At 44.0% G+C, this 19657-nt stretch overlaps 7 protein-coding genes and 1 non-coding gene across 8 annotated transcripts, besides 1 other annotated feature; 1 reads left to right on the forward strand and 7 right to left on the reverse strand.

The window, feature by feature from the left end:
• Positions 1–6: 6 nt before the first annotated feature.
• Positions 7–7503, reverse strand: UTP20 (Utp20p; the record flags this gene model as incomplete). The annotated part of the gene is made up of 1 exon (XM_002555709.1): positions 7–7503. One exon carries the CDS (start codon positions 7501–7503, stop codon positions 7–9), a length of 7497 nt encoding a protein of 2498 aa, XP_002555755.1.
• Positions 7504–7764: 261 nt separating this feature from the next.
• MCD1 (kleisin alpha) lies at positions 7765–9480 on the reverse strand (the record flags this gene model as incomplete). The annotated part of the gene is made up of 1 exon (XM_002555710.1): positions 7765–9480. The coding sequence occupies one exon, from the start codon at positions 9478–9480 to the stop codon at positions 7765–7767; it is 1716 nt and encodes a 571-aa protein (XP_002555756.1).
• A 1708-nt stretch (positions 9481–11188) lies between these two features.
• On the reverse strand, positions 11189–11833 carry ATP16 (F1F0 ATP synthase subunit delta; the record flags this gene model as incomplete). The annotated part of the gene is made up of 1 exon (XM_002555711.1): positions 11189–11833. The coding sequence occupies one exon, from the start codon at positions 11831–11833 to the stop codon at positions 11189–11191; it is 645 nt and encodes a 214-aa protein (XP_002555757.1).
• Positions 11834–11970: 137 nt separating this feature from the next.
• MED2 (Med2p) lies at positions 11971–12855 on the forward strand (the record flags this gene model as incomplete). Its single annotated transcript, XM_002555712.1, has 1 exon — positions 11971–12855. One exon carries the CDS (start codon positions 11971–11973, stop codon positions 12853–12855), a length of 885 nt encoding a protein of 294 aa, XP_002555758.1.
• A 78-nt stretch (positions 12856–12933) lies between these two features.
• On the reverse strand, positions 12934–13818 carry PTC1 (type 2C protein phosphatase PTC1; the record flags this gene model as incomplete). The annotated part of the gene is made up of 1 exon (XM_002555713.1): positions 12934–13818. One exon carries the CDS (start codon positions 13816–13818, stop codon positions 12934–12936), a length of 885 nt encoding a protein of 294 aa, XP_002555759.1.
• A 273-nt stretch (positions 13819–14091) lies between these two features.
• On the reverse strand, positions 14092–15540 carry RPT2 (proteasome regulatory particle base subunit RPT2; the record flags this gene model as incomplete). The annotated part of the gene is made up of 2 exons (XM_002555714.1): positions 14092–15396; positions 15478–15540. 2 exons carry the CDS (start codon positions 15538–15540, stop codon positions 14092–14094), a joined length of 1368 nt encoding a protein of 455 aa, XP_002555760.1.
• A 398-nt stretch (positions 15541–15938) lies between these two features.
• On the reverse strand, positions 15939–16020 carry KLTH0G16720r. Its single transcript has one exon. It is a non-coding gene; the product is annotated as a tRNA-Ser (tRNA).
• Positions 16021–16079: 59 nt separating this feature from the next.
• Positions 16080–16340: a long terminal repeat.
• Positions 16341–17269: 929 nt separating this feature from the next.
• KLTH0G16764g (uncharacterized protein) lies at positions 17270–19402 on the reverse strand (the record flags this gene model as incomplete). The annotated part of the gene is made up of 1 exon (XM_002555715.1): positions 17270–19402. One exon carries the CDS (start codon positions 19400–19402, stop codon positions 17270–17272), a length of 2133 nt encoding a protein of 710 aa, XP_002555761.1.
• Between the last annotated feature and the right edge of the window lie 255 nt (positions 19403–19657).

The following is a 19657-nucleotide window of genomic DNA, read 5'->3' on the forward strand; positions in this document are numbered from 1 at the left end:
ACATACCTAAAACTTTCTTTTCTTATTTTTAGCATGGTAATATCCATTTTCGTCTTTCTCGTGCTTCCTCTTCTCTTTTGATCTTGCATGCTTTTTCAATTTGCGTCTCGCCGCAGCCTCAGGCGCGACAACAGCGAGTGTCGCACGTTTTGCTCTCCTCTCATATCTCCGGCGGGTTACTTCATGCTTCACGGAAGAGTAAATCGTAGTGAAATCGGCAACTGAAAGCTTGCCTTGCAAAAGTTCCAGGCACTCTTGAGCAAGTTGTTTGAGCTCCTCGCTCCTTTCGTCGAGGTTCCTTCTTTCATCCTCCAGATAGGTGAAAAGAGATAAAATGATTGTATTAGCACCGTGTTTGAGCTGTTCCTCATCCAGAAGTTGTATGATAAGAGCAAGTAGTTGCACACATGCTTTTTTGGAGGGAAATAGCTCTCGCCCATTTTCTTCATCTCTTATAATCGAACCAATACGAGAAAGAGCAAAGTCGATTGCAGTATTGTATTTGCGGTCACCTTCGCCTGCTGTCACGAAAGGTGTGTTATCTTTCTGCCACCTTGCCATGATCGTGATTATGGTCCTTATGGATGTCGTTGCCTGAGACTCAGAGATGGAGGGCGCTCCAAGTTGGCGGAAGATACGGTAGGCAATGTTTTGGATTTCCAAGTCTGAAAATGGATTTTCAAGTTTACCTTGGTGACCGACATACTTGTTGACCATCCTGCTACTGATGAGTCTCACCCATGGGTGAGGGTAAAGCAGGCAGTTGATGACAGACGTCCACATTGGTGTATTCGAAACTGCAAAAGCCTCATCTGTTGCATCAACATAGGCGGTCAAAACGTTTAAAGCGGTGTACACAAGATTCCACTCTGTCTCAGACCCTGCGTCACTTTCCGCAATGATTTTCCTCGCTTTTGAAAGAGCTAGTCCATCTAGTTCACTGTTAGCCCCTAACGACATCGATGATAAGTAAATTTTGTAAATCCTTAGGCCGAGTTCCAGAAAGCTTGCAGTATCTTGTTTCAGCCAAGCCAAAATGTACTTTTCTTCAGTTCCAATATTTCCTTGTCCCAACTTTGCAAGTAGGTTACGTAGTAACGCAGAAGCCATTTCGCGGCAGCGAGGTGAGTTATCATTCACAGCAACGTTAGATAGAGAAAGGAAAAACGATGCTGATAACCTTCGAAGCAAATCTTGGCTAGATTTGTTCACAATCAAATTAATAAGCTCCATGACTGATTGACGCCCTTCCTGAGAAGGATACTCCAAATTGGACACTAAAAACTTGAACTGCTTCTCCAAACGACCACGACTTTGGTCATACTCCATGATGAACTGATAGTAGACACTTCTAGACACATCCCTGATCTCTTTCGAGTGATTTGTGACCATAATTCCTGCAACAGAATCAACAATGTCATACATTTCAGGCAATACAACGTGTTTGGCAAGCAATGATTTCAGAAAGTTAAAAGCTAAGCCTTGCTTGTTAGGCTCGTTCAAGTCCGGCCGTACGCGCTCCAAAATGAAGCTTAAAGCCGTGTCCTTGAGCTTCACATCCTTATGGCGTATCAAGGATGACAAAAATTTGAGACTAACCTGACAAATCTCAGTGGACGTCGAAGGTGAATCCTTAATAATGTTGAGTACTTTCCTTGCACAGTTTTTGAAAATGCCCTCGCTATCTTCGTCGAAGTTGAGCTTTACGAAGACGGTAAGGACACGAAGAGCGCTCACCAACACGCTTTCATCATCGCAGTCAAGAGAGCCTTGCAAAAGAGGAATGAAACCTTCCAGGTAAGGAGCTTCTAGCAAATTTGGATTACGCGCTAGCACGGCTTTGAGCAGATCAAGCGAGAACTTTTGCAGCACGCTGCCATTTGGATTCGTCTCCGTTTGAACCCTCCCATCTTTCGCATTGAGGTTGACAATGAAAAAAGAGTCATCTCTCGCCTTCAGCTTGTTGGAGGCTTTAGGCTTAAAACTACCTCCTTTGGAAGTAAAATTCGCTGACTGGGTGAAAATTTCATAGCACAAGATCAAAGCATCCTTGGAAGAACTTTCCTCGTTATGGTTGAGACCTAGCGCATATCTCCTCATGAGCTCATCTAGCTTGCGACGATTTTTCAGGCCTAAATTCTCGGACAGTAGCGCCCGAATAGGATGCAAGAGGGATCCGAAGGCTGGTAAGGATATGTTAGAAGCTAATATTTCGCCAGTATCATAGCTCTTGTTAAATTTAAGCTCTTTGAGTTTTGAAGAGTAGCCTTCGGCTTCCTTCTCTTGCCCTGCGGCTCCAAAAATGTCCTCCATGATTATACTCACAATCAATGCCGAGTTAGTATCAAGATCTTTGTGTGACAACGAATGTGACATCGCAACTAGAAGAGAGTGTACAGTGTAGCTCAAAATATGGATTTGAGAGCCTCTTCTTAGAGCCGATTTCAACTCGTTCAGAATGAAAGTCAAATATTCAGGTCCCAATACAACACTAATGCTTGCTAAGCTTTTACGCACGGCTTCACGAAGTTCTTCAGACCTACTGCGTAAAACCTGACAAATAGAGCTTAGAGCTCCTGGGAGGAGACGCCCTCTGTCGTTTGGATCTAGACCCAAGATAAAATTGACAGTGGCTTCGCAAAGTGGGATCCTCGCAACAATCGTATCCTCATTTCTCGTATTAAGTATATTCTTGAAAGTAGGATAGATTTCACCCTGTATGAAATTTTCAGGCTCAGTAAGTGTCTTTGGGAACTTTTTCAAGCTTATGTTACTAGGGTCCTGTGCCCTAGCTGCTTGCATTGATTTCATCAAAGATTTGGAGCACTGAACAATGAGTGACACCATTTCCTTCAAAAATGCTGGCTTTTGCTTGAGAGCAGCTGTGAATCTCCGAATGACTGCCTTGTATTGATTCCAAGTAACAAAATGCGTCAGTAGCCCGACAGTTGAGATGGTTTCGTTACAAATGTTTCGGTACTTCTCGTCAGTACAATAAATATAGCGCTCAACCATTGGAATCAAGTAGTGAGAAATACTACTTCCTGAAAGAGTTGATGCATTCTCACCTAATCTCTTGATTGCTCTCTGCCGGCGATGAAGTTGAATATGTGTCAAGTTGGTGAAAAAGTTGGCTTCTTCGTCGCCCTTGAACAGCAAGCTTTTCATGTCATTCAGTTCAGTGTAGTAGATGGAATTTGCGATGATGTAGGAAACCACCGAAATATATTCAACTTGAATCTCTATGTTTTTATGCCGTAGCCCATTTTTGATGTGTGGGATAAGGTCAGAGCCAATAAGTTCTACTGCTTTCTCGGCATCGCTAGCGGAGCTCTTTGAGTTTGAGTAGTCAATCAAAAGCTTGATGGTGTGAGTTGCGTTTGTCCTAATTGCAAGTTCCTCTTCGTCTGTGATGAAGTAGAGACATGTGTGGATGACTGGTAGCCATTCAAGCTCATCAGTTAATTGGCACGAACCGTCCGCAATTTTCTTGAAAGCAGGTAACACGCTTTTGAAGTTATAGCTTTCCATTCTGTCCGTCGAATAGGCATTGAGTTCGGACAACAATCCTGCAACTTTGCTTAGATGTTCAAATTGAGTGCCAATGCTTATGAAAACCTTGTTGAGACTCAGCCTCAAGCTTTTCTCAGCGAAAACGCGATAAAGCTTTGAACATGACCTGTACAGGTGCTCTATCTCAGTCCACTCACAGTTGTAGCCAATGATCAGAGACGCGATGGATTGCAAAACCTTGACTTTATCCGCGGTTTGCACACCTTTGACTTCTCCTTCAAGAATGTGAGCCAAAGAACTTAGTAGATATTTTTTGGTTTCGTCTTCGTCCACATAGCCAGCCTCAACCAAGTTAAGTAGCAAATCGACTGTGATAGAGACAACTTCTTGACTCTTTGCATTCTTCAAAAGGCCTGGAAGCTCTCTTAAGCACGTGGATGCGACTAATGAAACAAGATCGACATAGGCATCATCTTTCGTCGGGTTTTTAATAATGTAATTGGAGAAATTTAATGTGTTCTCAATAACAATTTCTTTAGCATTTGAATTGCCAAGAAGCTTCATAAGAGCTTTTGCAACAGAGCACTCGTCATGGTAAAGAAATTTGTAAAAGCAAGTGTCTGTTGCCCAAAGACAGAACAAACTCATGAGGGAGGATGGGTGTTGTAAGTTGTCATATTCGAAATTTGAAATCCTCGGCTGCAAAACAAGTTTGTGAATTTTTTGAACTGAACTATCCCAGTCTATCAATGTTCCGACAGTGGAAAATAAGTTGAGGATTAACTTCATAATTGCCTGTCTAACGTTTCCAGCTTGTTTCAGTACAACTTCTTCTTCAGACTTCTTAGAAGCCACTTCATTTGACACGCATGCCGTGTATAGGGCTGGGTCGAGCAGCGCCACTGTTGCATTGGGATACTTAGAGCCCAAAGACTTGATTGCCAAATTACCCAACGCTGCAAAGCCAGCCATTCTTCTCAGCAAATGCTTACTCAGAATTGTGGAATCAAATCCAGTTCCCTGCTCCAGGAACTTTTTGTATGGAAGCCCTTCACTTGCAAGTCTCAAAAAACCGATAACGTATTTTTCATGAAGGCTTGGGAGAAGAGTAATAACTGCTGTCTTCCTGCTCTTCTTCAGACCGCTAGTGACTGGAGTTTGAGCGCGGCCGAAAAGTATTCGCAGGACTAAAGGCATAAGGAAAGTTTCATCATTATCTTCCACTATTCTATCATTGCTGTGAGACAGTAACTTCAAACTTTCGTCCTTGAATGCATTATCGTCCAGCAGATTTCTCAAGTTATCCCTGTATTTGATTACTACGCTTTCTTTGTAAGCGAGAATGCCATCCAGCGCTAGTTTCTGGATTTCAGTGGTTCGACTCCCAAGAAGGTCCATAAACCTTTGATAAACCTCCTCGGATTTGTAGATCGACTTGATGTTCTTGAACTTACCAATTAATTGAAGAAGGAGCTTACGGTCGGCCTCTGACCAGGTGCTTGAGCTAGATGGCCTCTCCTCTACACCCTCTAGCGCCAGGGCATTTTCTTCGGACGGATCTGTTTTCAACATATAAGGAACAATATCTCTGGAATGCCGCTCTGCCAATTGAGGAATACGTAACAGTCCCTTCAGGGCCTGGTTCCTAATGAGACCAGGATAGGTTAAGTCACCTCTTCTGTTCTTTAAAAGCTCCAGGATTGAAGATTCTGCGAAGGAGTATGAGTTGAAAACGTCGGCACAAGTTTGAAGAACGTCGTTGAGCCTGCTGGTACTGACAGACCAGAAAACTGCACGCTCTTCTTCGAGCTGAGATTTCTCGTAGTACTCCAATCTAAAATTATTATCCAAAACTTCAACAAACTTTGAAAACAAGCTCCACACTAGTTCATGATTTTTTTCGTAAACATCACACAAAACCTCATATGCTCCTTCCCAGACTGGTGAAAACCTAACCGTAAGGATACCGAAGAGATAATTAAAAACCACATGAGAAACAAGGGATTCTGGTTCCATCTTCGCAAAGTCAGATCCTAACTTCCTAATTCTCATAGTAATATCACGGGCGGTCTGAAGATTTCTAGGAATTTCTTCAATTATTTTACAGTCGTTCAAAATTTCCGGAACTTCTAAGCCTTGATATTTGAGGAGAGAAATAAGAAGTTTCAGTGACTCATACCGTATTTGCTCATCAGGCAAGCACAAATTACCAGAAATCTGGATAAATGCTTGATTCTCACATGCTTGGGAAAATTTGTTTGAGCCATTCTCAAGTTTACCAAGGAGTTGACGCAAACCTTTTATGCACAGTACGCTATCCTGAAACTTTCCTAGATTAGTCACTGCAAAGTCTAGAATTTCAAGTACGTTTCCGTTGTCCCTTGGATTAAGCAACAATAACATATTACCTAGGACATCCTTTTCAAAATCATTCAAACGCTCCTGTTGTAGCAATGTTTTTATCAATGGCTCTATGACAGTAGATGCGTCGTAGCTAGTATAATAGAGTACTTGCATTTTCCAGAGTATTTGAAACAAACTACCAAGGCGCAAATGTTCACTTTCAGCACTAATACCATGGGCAATACTTTCAGCAAACTGCTTTGGAATAGTAAGCGCAAGTTTTTGCCCTAAAGGTGAATTTTGCCTGGACTCCATGAGAAAAAGTGCTATCTTTTTCTCATTAAATTCCCAATTTTGATCAATATACCTTTGGAGAGATTTAGCACCGTTGAAAGAAAACATCCTGTCTTTGTCCATGGAAAGGCCCATTTTGAAAAACTCTATGAAGTTTTGCGGAAAGTTGTTGAGATAGAAGTCGAAAAGAGTTCTGTGAAATTTGGTGAGGTCAGGAATAGGAGCATTACGCAAAATGCTACAGAAAGCTAAGGCTGTCACTTCCGGCGAAAGGGACCTCACGTTAGCGTGACATAGAACTTTTTGCACGGAATCGATTAATTCTGGCCAAGATTTGACCTTTTTGCCACTTTCGGCGAATGCTAGAGTCAGCAAAAGTTTCATGGGTGCATCCAGTTTAGCAGATGGATCTTCGAGGAAGCCTTTAACTTCCGAGATGAAAACATCGTATACTGGGGGCGCATTGTCGGACGAAGCATGCCTTAATACGTTCATTGTAACATCGGCCACTAATGAAATGCAGCACTGGTCACCAGCACCGCTAAGACATTCGTGAACCAATGCTTCCATTATGACGTTAAACTTTGAATGTAGTGATTCTTTCGTTGTAATGAGTGCTTCGGTGAAGAGCATTTTGAGCCCATCATAGATGTTATTTTCGCAAGCGTTTTCCTCCGTAGATTCGGTAACGTCTCGAAGTTGGTTAAACGCGTGAGTGACAAACGCGCTCAAGCTTTTCAGCTTGGCCTTTCTAACTAGAAAAGATAGCGCTTCTGCAGAAAATCTGGATAGGTACTCCTTGCGATGCGAAACGAGGGGGAAAAGTAAGTTATATGTGGGAAGCAGATCTTGAGCGAGTACCCTGGATAGATACTTGTAAACATACGCTAGGCAGTTGAAACCCCACTCAAAGACGTTTGATGATTCAAAATTCGCAGCATCATCAAGTAAAGTAGTCAGCATATGCATGGCCCTTTCGTAGAATTTCATGAAATCTGGACCCAGATCGTGGCAAAATTGCGCTAGTAAATCTAGCAACGGTTGTAATGAGTATTCGTCATGTTTGCTGATATGCTTGTATAACTGTTCAAAAATCTGCTCTTCATGGAAGAGAATCTGGGGCAATGTTTGAGCCATGGGCCTAACATCATCAGCAAACGATGCGAAATTAGCACTCATATTCGTGTCTTCCCAGTGCTCGAAAGAAGCCAAGAAGTGGGAAGACTCGACATGGTCGTGGACTCTCTTCCCCAAATTCCTAGCAGGCTCTATCCTGAGATCATCGATTTTGTCCTTGAAAGACGAGTATCTGTACCTTTTTGACGACTTCGATGTCACTTTCTGTTTGACCATTTTGAGGCTTGTCGTAGGCAGGATTATTCTTCGATGATTGGGCTTTGCAATAAAATACTACGACAGCGCTCGCTCCAGTCCGATCCTCACTGCTGCGATGAGCTAGTAGCTCAGCGGAAAATTTTTTATAAATAGGAAACGTAAAATAAAAAATAACATTATACGGAACACAACTCTCCACCTGCCACTTAAATCTATGTTCAAAAGGCGCCGAAGATATGTTGCTCAAGTTTGATTACGCGATATGTTTGTCCATTAATCCTATACTGCTACAAATTTGTTATATAAAGAGTCCGTTCTTGTCAGGCTAATTTCACCGAAATCCGCTTCCTGACCCAAATCAATGCAGTCCATGTTTGCCAGCGACAAAAGTTCAAAGAAGACCTTACTAGCTTGTTTCTTTGTAATGCGTTCTCCTAGCTGATCTTTATCAGCTTTGAATTCCAGACATTCGGAGAACTTCAAAGTCTCTGAGTCCAGAAACTGGGTTCTGAGCTGCCCAGCTAATTCGCGGGTCCCTTCTGAAATGTACTCTCCCGTTTCAAGTTGTATTTTGGGAGATGATCTCTCTCCAAGTTGAGAGCTTGAGAACTCCTGAGTACCAGCAGAGACGCTGGTGCTATTTGCTGCTTCGTTTTCCAGCTCAACCTCTCCGTCGCTATCAAAAGGGGCAGGAAATTCCTCCGCTTCTTCATGCCCTGTTATTATTTCTTCATCGAAACCAAGAGAGGCTTCAAGCTGAGGTTCTTCTTCGATAGCTTGAGGCTCTCTCATGAATGTCCTAGCTCTCTTGATTCCTGAATAAGACAGTAGACTACCCAGTATAGACTGTGGTAAGTAATCAATACTCTCAGATACCTGGGCCCAGAGCCTCTTTTTTTCTGCGTTTTCAACTGGGCGATGCTGGTGATGAACTAAAACTTGAGAGTTTGGATTGACCCCTGATACTTTCACAGTGTCATCTCTAAGCTCTGTTTCTGAATCTGTGATAAGCGGCTTCAACCTAGATGCATCAGCACGTTGTCTTCTACCTCTAGGAGGCGACGACATTGGAACATTCGAAATCTCCTCGGGCTCTGGGCTGAGCTCAGTACCCCTTTCCTCAGGCTCCTTTTCCAGCTCCAAATCGAAATCGAACTCTGTGTGTTCCTGCGGTAATGCGCCAGGGACAGCTCTTCGCCCTAATTCAATAGACCTATCTGTTTCAAGGTCACTGTGAGCTTCGATTGACTGATCTCTAATCCCGAGGTCCCAATCGTTAATATCGTCAATAGGGAAATCGTCGTCTCCAATTAGAGCACTATTAGTTTGTGCAGATTTGTTGATGGTCGTATTGGTACCCTCGCCCCAAGCTTTTGTTTGCGTGTTATCTAGATCAAAGTCTAGTTCAAGTGATGAAGTGTTGTGACCGAGTTCTTCACCCGGCCTTAAATTTCTGCCCACTTCTATGGAAGTTTCCCACGGAGCAGCGCCTTGTACATGCCGTTCCGTGAGTCCCTCGCGTTCCATGAACCCCCTTGGAATTGCTTGCTCGTCTAAAAACTCAAGACCTGGCACAAGCAACACTTCCCGCTCGGTCACAGCATCTTGTAGTAGATATTGGCTGGGATTTGTAAGGGTCGTTTTTTCGAGCTGCAAGGTCAATGAAGGTTGATTGAACCTGAATAGCGACATCATTCTGGTTAATGTGTCCTTGATGTCATTCAGTAGCAAGGACGTTTTTTTTGAGTAAACCCGGACCACACCATGCAGAAGTTCGCCTGATGCGCGCAGAGTAATAGGCTCAAGACTCTCAGCATCTTCCAAGCACCCAGCGACGCGCGCTATCTCTTTGACTGACTTGACAATATCTGTCTGCTGAGATACGCTCTTCGAAACCGTATGCGACATATTGGAAGCCAACCAAATCTGGGCTAGCGGCCCATTGTTAGAAGTCAGCTGGATAAACGTTGGTGTCCTCGAGGTCGCTTGTGTCATAGTTCAAGCGCTATGAAGTGTACTCGGTTTATCGTGAGCAGCTAGAGAGCAATATCAAGCAATTCAATGTAACTAGGAGCTGTTGCTCTTCCAGGGATTTGTGAAGGAATTAAGCCGTTTATCAGCTTCGACCTTTAAGAGTCCCGTTCTTGTAACCAGAGTTCCAGGAAGCTTGCGCGGTTTAGAAACTATTTCCTTGGCTTGAAGGATTTTGCATTTTAATTGGCGGTCTTCGCGTTTTCGTGTTTTTCGCTAATTATCATCGCGGTACTTAATGGTTTACGCGTTTTCGTGCGCTTTGCCTTTTGCTGCGTTTATCGCGACACGTGATAACCCCTCGAGCGCGTTCGGGTGAGATTTGAGCAAAAAGCTTCTTGTTGGGTTTCTCACACGCGCCAGCTCGCCCTCCCAAGGGCTAGGTTATAAGTCTGAAGGTAGCTGCATCCCGGGGGCCTCCGCCAACCTGGCCGAACGGGGCTGCGGCCTTGATGTTTTGTTCTAGGCACGATCCACGGCCGCTTATTCTAGCTCCTTTCTCTAGACATTGGTACGGTATATACCGAGGCTGAACGCGAGGTATTTGCACGATCTCGCAACATCTACATTGCTGAATGTTGATCTCGAATCAGTTTAAAAAAAAACTGCTTTTAGAGCACTGCAATTCTCGCGCCCTCTAGGAAATGCATTGTTCCCCGCAAATCTACGACTTGGAACCAGAAGCGCATAGGTTCATCAGCTCATCTTGCAGGCTGAGTTCTCGCTTCCCATGTCGCTGGACTCCGCTCGCATTGCAGATAAAGGTTTCTTCTAAGCATTCAGGTGTTCTGGCCGGCACCAGTACCGCTAAATTTCTGACGTCGAGTTTCGAAGTCTCAATAACGCTGCGTCAAGCTTCTTATCTTAGGCTTGGGCGAAACGACGCCAGCGTTTTTGAGCTGTTTTTCGGCCAGGTCAAACCTCCCATTTTCCAGTGACTCTTACTTGCACTATTCCAAATAATTGGTTGCCTCGTAGGTCTGTAAACACACATCTTCTATTGGTATGAGGATGTTCTTGGCATGAATGAAAATTCAGGCAGCTGTAATGGCATGCTTCAACCTCACTATCGCGTAGTTCGATACAACCTGAAACTAAAAAAAACCTCATCTCGTAGAATGTTGTAGCAGTTCAAAGATGCTGCCCGCGTGTTTGTGGTCTGTGCCCTTCAGGCTTAATTCGAGTTTCGGTTTTGAATGATATACACCACATGTACGAGCACTCAGTTGTGAGTTGAAGTATCGCTCTTGTGTGCCACCAACCCTACATGTAAAGATGTGCAATGAGGAATACGACTGGCCGTAGTTTCAGGCCTGAACTTTTAGTGATCGATAAGGTTGAGCTTTGCTTCTGAGCACGCCCGATTCGCATGCCTTCAAAGGCGCCCCTCGAGCCATGTTCCCAGACTGCTGCCCTATGCTGTTTACAGAATCATCATCATCGTAACTTCTTTCAAGACCATCTACTGCGGCACATTACTTACAAATCCGCCGGCATCTGCCGAGCGTCAGTGGCCAGCTTTTAATATCATCTTATGGCGTAAATCATGTATTGGGAGTTTCGAATACTAGAATATGAAGAGTCTTGGGGCGTTTTGAGCGCCATATTTAATCCTCGAATTGCACGAAATTTGGATGGATTTCGACGGCGCTTGCTTGTATTTAAAATGCGATTACTTCAGAGCAGCCTGCAAAGCCTCCAGGACCTCGAGTTGAATGGCCGCTTCAGCGGCAACCTTCTCGTCAGAGGAAGATGCATTTTTGTTAGCCTCGGCAACCAGAGACCTAACGTTCTCCTGCGAGAAGGAGTCTAGAGGGAATGCCTCAACTGAGTTGATCGACAGGGTAGAGTCTGGCTGAACAGTAGCGAAACCGCCAGAGACAAAGAACTTCTTGGAAGAACTGCCTTCGAAAACTTCAACAACGCCGGCGGAAAGCTGCTCCACGGTAGGAACGTGGTTGGCCAAGATACCCACCTGTCCAGATTGCGCTGGCAAGTTAACTTGTGTCACCTTGGATCCAGCAAATAGCGTCTGGTGAGGTAGCGCGAACTGCAGCTTCAAAAAGTCACCAGCGGCCTCGGCATAAGTACGTCTACCGATAGTGTTGACCGATCTCAGAAGGACTCTTCCACCACTTAGACGAAACATCTCAAAGTCAATATGTTTTAGGTACTGAAACGCTGCTGAGATTCCAAAAATCCAGTTCTCAAAACAAAAACACGAAAGGAAGGGGTGTCTGCTGTGTCTTCCTGAAAATTTTCTGTTCACCTGAGTACTCTGGATCCACCTCGCTTTGTACAGGCAAGTTCTAACCATATTGATTGGCTATGAGGCTTTACGTTGATAATGACTGAAATTTGGCATGAATACACGAGTACTCGCACGTTCGACTCACGTGAACATCTTTTATTTAAATTTTCAATGTCGTCGTTAATGATGTATGTGTTCATCTAATGCCATTTAGCATCTCAGAGGACATCTACATAGACACCAGCTCACGTAAAGTCAGCAAAAAGAGAAGTTGCCGCGCGCTTCTCCGTACTATGGCTAGCGAATCTGTACATCAGAGCCGACTTACACAATGTTTTGACGAAATCATGAAAACGGCTGCAGAAATGCTTGTACAGCAGCAGATCAAAAGCATCCAGCTCAGCTCTGATATAGCGCCTGGGTACACGCAAAAACAGTACAAGTCACTGGGCGATAAGGTGCATGCGTTTCATTCAGTTTTGGACGATTTGGATTTGACGTTAAGCGCAAGCAAGAGCTGCGTAGACAAGCTTGCCCTGGAGGCACAGGAAAGGAAACAAGAAGCAGAGAAGCAAAGAATCAAAGAGGAGGAGGAAGCACGGAAGAAACTCAGCGAAGTGCAGAAACCTGAAACAAGTAATACTGCGACGAGTTTCCCGGAGTCAACGCCGGGCACTATGCTCAATGAAATCTCTAAAACTGGTATCGCAGGCGCTGATAGCGGCTCCAGAGGGAGCAACAACAATGTGGCAACGGGTGCCGCCTACGCCAACGACTTCAACGAGCTCAATGACCTGGACCTTTCTATGTTTGGTGGCATGGAGCAAAATGATTTGGGCTTGGCTGATTTTGGGGAGAATGCTATGAACTCCAACGCTAACGGGGGTAAAGACAACACCCACGAAGGTGGTTTTAATGCTGCTATCACCCCCGGGAACAACGAAGGAACCAACGGGAACCAGGGAACGGATGTCAGTTCGGCAAATCCAGAGAGTTATTTAACACTGAATGACTTCAATGATTTGGGACTAGATTGGAATAATACAGAAGGACAAGGCGGACTAGATATGAACGAATTCAATATTTAGCGCTCCGAAGTAGAAAAGGGAAGTTAAGTAGCTAGAATAAAACGAGTGAGGTGTTATTAGTTTGTTGGAGAAGGCTGTTTATGAATTGTTTTCGAAAATTATAACCATTACCGTAACGTTGTCGGTAGTACCCTTTTCCAGTGCTAGTCGTACTAACTTCTTAGCCGCTTCATTGGCGTCATCTATATCCTTGATGCTGTCGCAAGCTTCTTGGTCTTCGATAACATCCCATAAGCCATCGCATGCAATTATCAGGAATTGGTCTGTGGTGGTTATTTCCACACTCGTAGTAAATGGATTTCCCACTACTAGGCTGTCAAAAAATTTATCTCCGAGGGATCTTGTAACAGCCAGCATACCATTGACGCGGCTTCTCATTATAAGCCCACCTGCGGCCTCAACTCGCTGCATCTCAAGTATATCAGAGGCTTTGTGGTCGTAAGTGAGCCGCACGCTGTGGCCATTGCGGCAGAGTACTATTCTTGTATCTCCGACGTTAGCAGTATAAAGCATTCTCTGGTGTTGCTCAAGTTCGATTTGTTCGCTGGGGACGCTGTCAGGAACTTCCCATCGAAGTATGCCAACTGCAGCTGTACAGCCGCTATTTCCACCCAGGTCTGAGTTGACATGCTGGTCTGCATATATAAAGGAGTCATTAAGCACTTCTCTGACATCCTCGCTTTCATCTCCCAGCAGCTTCTTCTCCAAAACTGTATGTAAGTGCGAGCCGCACCACTTGGATGCTTGATTACCTGCATGTCCGTCGAAAACTCCAAAATAACCCCAATCAAGCCTTGATGCGAAATTCTCGACGTATGTATGAACGTCTTCCATTGTCTTGCGAAACTTTGAATTCTGGTTCTCAGCAACTCCCACAGTATAGGAGAGTTTATATGATTCTGGGTCGTGCCCTGCCACTACTTCGTCGTAGCTCTCCTGTTTCCGTTGACCGCCCCTGGTCATAGTCGGTGGTTTGATTATTGAGAGCGTGTTAGTAACGGTGGATATCGGTTACTTTAGTTAGCACTGATTCGAGTTCAGGGTCAAATTGCAACTTCGTATCAACAGAACAGTTCCAAAAATCGAGTAGCCAGCGTGTCTAGCAAGTAACTTAGGGGAGATGTTTTTTTTTAAGTAGTGATGTAGAGTCCTACGTCTTTTTAATAGAAGCCCCCCCCGGCTGTAAAAAAAATATTTTGCCCAAATATTATTTAGATCATTCTATAGAGTAGAAAACTAAAGATACAACCCTTCGAGGTTCTCTTCGACCTTGTTCTTCAAGATGCGCTCTTTTGCTTGCTTGAAGTCTTCTGCTGTAACTTGCATCCTTCTCTCTCTCAGTGCCAACAATCCTGCTTCCGTGCACATTGCTTTGATGTCTGCACCGGAAAGGTCATCTTTTGATGTAACAAGATTATCAAGGTCCACGTCCGTAGCTAAGTTCATCTTAGAAGTGTGAATTGCCAAAATTTTTCTTTTAGTAGTAATGTCGGGGTTCTCAAATAGAATTTTACGGTCGATTCTACCGGGCCTAATTAAAGCCGGGTCTAAACTCTCAATTTTGTTCGTTGCCATGATAACCTTAACGTCTCCTCTGTCGTCAAATCCATCTAGCTGATTCAGTAGCTCCAGCATTGTCCTCTGAATTTCTCTTTCGCCGCCGCTGTTGGAGTCGTATCTCTTTGTACCAATTGCGTCGATTTCATCTATGAACACGATGCTGGGAGCATTTTCGCCAGCCGCTTTGAATATCTGCCGACACAATCTGGGGCCGTCTCCTAAATATTTCTGAATCAGCTCTGAACCAACGATCCTGAGAAAAGTAGCAGATGTTTGATTTGCAACGGCCTTTGCGAGTAGTGTCTTACCTGTACCAGGGGCACCGTAGAGAATAACACCTTTGGGAGGTTTGATGCCCATTTCTTCGTACAGCTCAGGATGGGTTAGCGGAAGTTCAACTGCCTCTTTGATTTCCTGTATTTGAGACTCTAGACCACCGATATCACTATAATTTTCTGTTGGGGACTTGTCAATTTTCATCACATTAATCATGGGATCCGTGTCGTCTTGTAAGACCCCCACTATAGACATGGTCTTGTGGTGCAGAAGGACTGAACAGCCTGGCTCCAACAGCTCCTTGTCGACAAATGACAAAATTGACACATAGAAGTCAGGCGTAGTTGGGCTTGTAATAATTGCATGGTCATCGTCGATAATTTCTTCCAGAGTTCCAACCGAAAGAGGAGTTCCACGGATCTCTTCCAATTGCTTCTTCTCCTCTTCCTGTTTCTTCTCAAAGGGTTTCAAAATTTCAGAATTCGTCACAAACTCTTCCTCAAGCAGAAGATGGTCCTTGATTCGTTCCATTCGCAGCAGCTTTAGTCTGCACCGCGTGCTGGGATACACGCTAGGTAGCTTTTCTGCAGTTGCTGGCCCCTTTCTCTTCTTCCTACCAATCTTCGATTGTACCGGAGGCTCATACTTTGGCTTTTGCTTGTCCTTCTTCTTTTTGTCCTTCCCGTAAGTTGATGCACCTTGACCCTAACACAATCATAGTTTAAGTTAGTAATCCTATTTGCTGCACATGCAGATTCCGATTCTAAGTGCTAAGTAGCCACATACCATCTTGCTTGAGGTGCTTGTAGCGAGTTTACCAAGTGACGTTTGAGAGGAAGCTTTCGCCATTTGCCACCATCTTAAGGATAATCATATTATATTATCACGTGACCACCGTCGCGTTGACACCTTATTACAATCCATGAGGGGCCGCCAACTTCGATAACCCTATCTTCCGGCAAGCACATAGTGAACTGGCCTCCGCTCTTTCCTCATCGTTGCCATTGAAATGGGTTATTGGCCATTCAGTACATCTGCCGTCCATAACTTTAACACTGCGACATAAGCTATATGAGATTTGGCTAGACACGCGAAGGCAGGAAACTGTCAACAAGTCTTAAGGAAAAAGGGCCTCCCTATTACTCGCCCTAGAATCTGTGCAAGCTTCCTTTCTTTATTCTATTAAGAGAGCTCTCGTGAGTCAATAGTGTTGCATTTGTGAATGTATAATGAAGATGTAAAAATAACGACAACTGCAGGATTCGAACCTGCGCGGGCAGAGCCCAAAAGATTTCTAATCTTACGCCTTAACCACTCGGCCAAATTGCCTTGTTATGATTATAAGACAATAATTTTACTATTCATAGTATATTGATATTACGATGCTGTGTCATAAAACAATAATGGAACAAGGATATTCTGAGACAACGAAGGAACAACATCAGAGATAATGAGGAACACTAGAGATAATGAGGCTTGCTCTAGGTCTCCGGATCTATAACTATAATTACTACTGCATCCAAGGCTCAGTATGAGGTTAAGTAGAAGAAAGGAGGAAGGATCCTCGGATAGAAGAATAATCGCGACCGTATAGAGGCTATTAACCGCCAACTTCATCATAATCCAGAAGCTCATAATAACCTACGACATGCTGATCCTGGATTACTCTTCCTAGAGATTCTATGTATAGCATTGACGAGAGGGCAGCTTATGGAAAAGAGGCAGGTCAAGCAAGGTGCATATCATAAGTTGTGGGACCTGCGCTTGAATCGCGATAAGCCCATGGTGTGTCTGGTAGATATTGTTGTTGCAGTAAGAGGTTATGCGGGTAAAAGATATCTGTAGATATGAAGGAACATTTTACAGCATTATGAGGCCCTAATTATTTCCGCTCTTCATCGTAGTGGGTTCGATGAAAAAACAGCATATGCGCGTAAGCAAATTCTTCTTTGTAGTGCTAAGTATCTCGGCAATATGTTTGCGGCTTGCACGAGACTGCCAGTCACTAACTTTGTTCTCTGCCCTCACTTACCTTATTTAAGTCTTATTAAATCGCTCTCAAATCCTCCCTCCCTTCACTCCAGACTTTCTCGTGGCTTAACCTTAGTCCTTCTCGTTCGAGAGCAGCCCTGGCTTCTCAACAAGCGCCTTTATGATCTCTGAGCTTGACGCTCAAAAGCTCAAGTGTCTTCCTGCCAAGCCTGAAAAGATTCCCTTAAAACACTTCTATCCTAGCGGTCGGTGCCCTGCCATAAATGCCTTGATCAACACTATTCTAAACAGGTTGTTGATCTCGGGAGCTGTGGGAGCTCAAATGAATGTATAGTGGACAACAGAGTATTCCAACTATCACTTAATTTGTGCACCTATTAGGGTCTTGTCTGGAACAAGGTATGTTATCATATAAGATAGTGTGCTTTGTCATATAAGTTGCCTATGTAAAGTTACTATGATTATTGTTATTTAGTGGCACCAAAACAATAAAACACTTAGAAAATGACAGAAAAGCTCCTAAAATAAATAATGCGGGAATAATAAATAATATATGTAATAATCATGAAGTACCACCAAGCGGATCTCAAACCGCTGAAGAATGCAAGAAAGTACCTGATATCGATGTGCATTCGCTGGCAACTTCGACAACAGAATTGACATCCATTTCATCTGATACTCGCAAGGCGTCTTGAATATTCTTAAAACACCAGTCATCAAACGCGCTATCGACGGCCGTCACAGATGCGTCACACTTCTCAACCATCTCAACGACTCCTGAGGCCACAAGTCTCTCACGAACACCGGCTATCAATGGAACTCTTGCTAGGTAAACACGAACGCCCCTCTTTCTTAGACTTAAAACAATTTCCTGTAGGATTTGTGAAGCAGAGGAGTCAATCTCTGTCATCCCATTCATGTCAAAAATCATATGCTTTGTTTGGTTTCTGTTCCTCGGCTTCGGGCTTGCCGGGTGCGTTTTAACGGATCCGTACTTCTCAAGACGGTAAAGCCGAGTTTTAAGGTCTTCGGTGTTCATAAATGTCAACCGCTCTGGGATTTTAACAATGAGGCTTCCTTCAATGTCATCAAGACGCGGAGGAATTACGACACATGTGTTCGTGGAACTATTGAAATCATCGGCATTGACAAATTGGTCTGTTCCAGAAACTCTTCTTAAAATCTGTATTTTCGACTTGGTAGAGTTTTTTATAACTCTTATAACAGAATAGCCACATCCAAGAGTAATGCCTGCCTCCACAGAATAGAAAAAAGTAGTCAAGACTGTCAGTGCGAAAATCAGAAGCTCGTTGTAGCCGCGGCATCTGAAATGATACCTAAGGTCTGCGGGCGCTTCTTCAAATAGCGTAATGCCCACCATCGTTGTTATCACAGAAAGCACGCAGACTGGGATGTGGTGAATGGCGTTAAGCAGAAACATTGACGTGACACAAGTTATGAGACCCATGAACACTCCTGACATAACTGTAGCCGCACCTGAATATGCATTAATTTTCGACCTTCCATAACCTCCAAAAGAGGGCAAAGCACCAAAAATTGAACCAACAAGATTCAGACTGCCTAGGGCAACTAGCTCCCTATTAGATGACACTGAGAGCTCATAGCTAGAACCCAATGACTTCGAAGCTGTCGTCGACTCGAAAAACCCGAGGAGTGCAACCATAAACCCTGCGTGAAACAACTCGCTAAAAAGTGACAGGTTTTTTTTGCTTAAGGGATTTCTGAACTTGGAAGTATCACCAACTTCAATGTCTCCCACAATGTCGATGTTGTAGCGCAATTTGAAGCTGAAATGATATGAACCCAGAGTTACCAAGGCCACAACGATAAGGATTTCAGGGACAAAGATAACTTTCTTATAAACCCTTGAAAGTCTTTTTTTGACCAGTCTAAGGCTCATCAGTATGCTAAAACTACTCAAACTCAGCAGCGCAGTTGGCACATGATAATTACCAGGTGCATAGTGAAATAAGAATATAAGCTTTTGAAAAGGCGCATGGTAATGACCGGGCGCATCGTTGAAGACCTTTTTAAGCTTCAGCTCCGTAATGAGAGAGTTGAGCACCATGACTAGGCCCACTGCACTGATAAATCCTCTGAGAAGCGCCCTGCTCAGCACACTATCCAGATATCCAAACCTCATTATGCCGAAACAAAATAGAATAGCGCCGCTTATGAAGGTAAGGATAAGGCAAAGGTTGACCACGTCCAATGATTTATCATGTTTCATTTGCTTTTCGATAGCCTGCCCAACAACCAGTGAAATAGCACTTTCAGGCCCGACTATCATGTGCGGGACAGAGCCGAAAACAGCATAAACGAATGGAGTGAAAGCCAAAGCATTAAGGCCACATATCGGGGGAACGTGTGCAACGGACGTCGAATAAGACATTGCAAGCGGAATTTGGAAAGACGCTAAGGAAGCTCCGGCTATAAAATCTCTTAGAAGTTTTGAGGTGTCATATGTGGGGAGCCATGAAAAGCACGGAAGATAGTATGTTAGGCGGTGCCATAGCGTCAGCTGGTTATGATCGTCAACAGTGTTAGATATTAACGGAGGGGACTGAATGTGCACATCTATTGCTCCAAAGCTTCGCTTCGAGCTTTTTGTATCAAATGATGCTGAGTTGGGTGAGGCGTAAGAGCCCGCCTGCCTCGACCTTTCTTTGCCAAGCAGAGGCTTGTTCTCTTCCCTCATTGACAACCTTCCCTCTTGTTGTCCTTATCGTGAAAATTAGATTGTTGCGAAGATATTAATTCGAAGTTGATTAATTGAAATTGTCAAGACAATGAACGCGTCAAGCCAAGCTTTTTAACCAAACAGATGTGACTAAATATCGATAAGGATAGCCCCGGAACGTCCCCCATCCCGAGTAATTACGGCTGCCATATGCAACCCAAACGCACGGTTCTCGGGGGCCATTTGCAGAATGTCGCTTGTTAAAAAAGGGCA

This window comes from Lachancea thermotolerans (assembly GCF_000142805.1).
Source record: "Lachancea thermotolerans CBS 6340 chromosome G complete sequence".
Classification (NCBI taxonomy): Eukaryota; Fungi; Ascomycota; class Saccharomycetes; order Saccharomycetales; family Saccharomycetaceae; genus Lachancea; species Lachancea thermotolerans.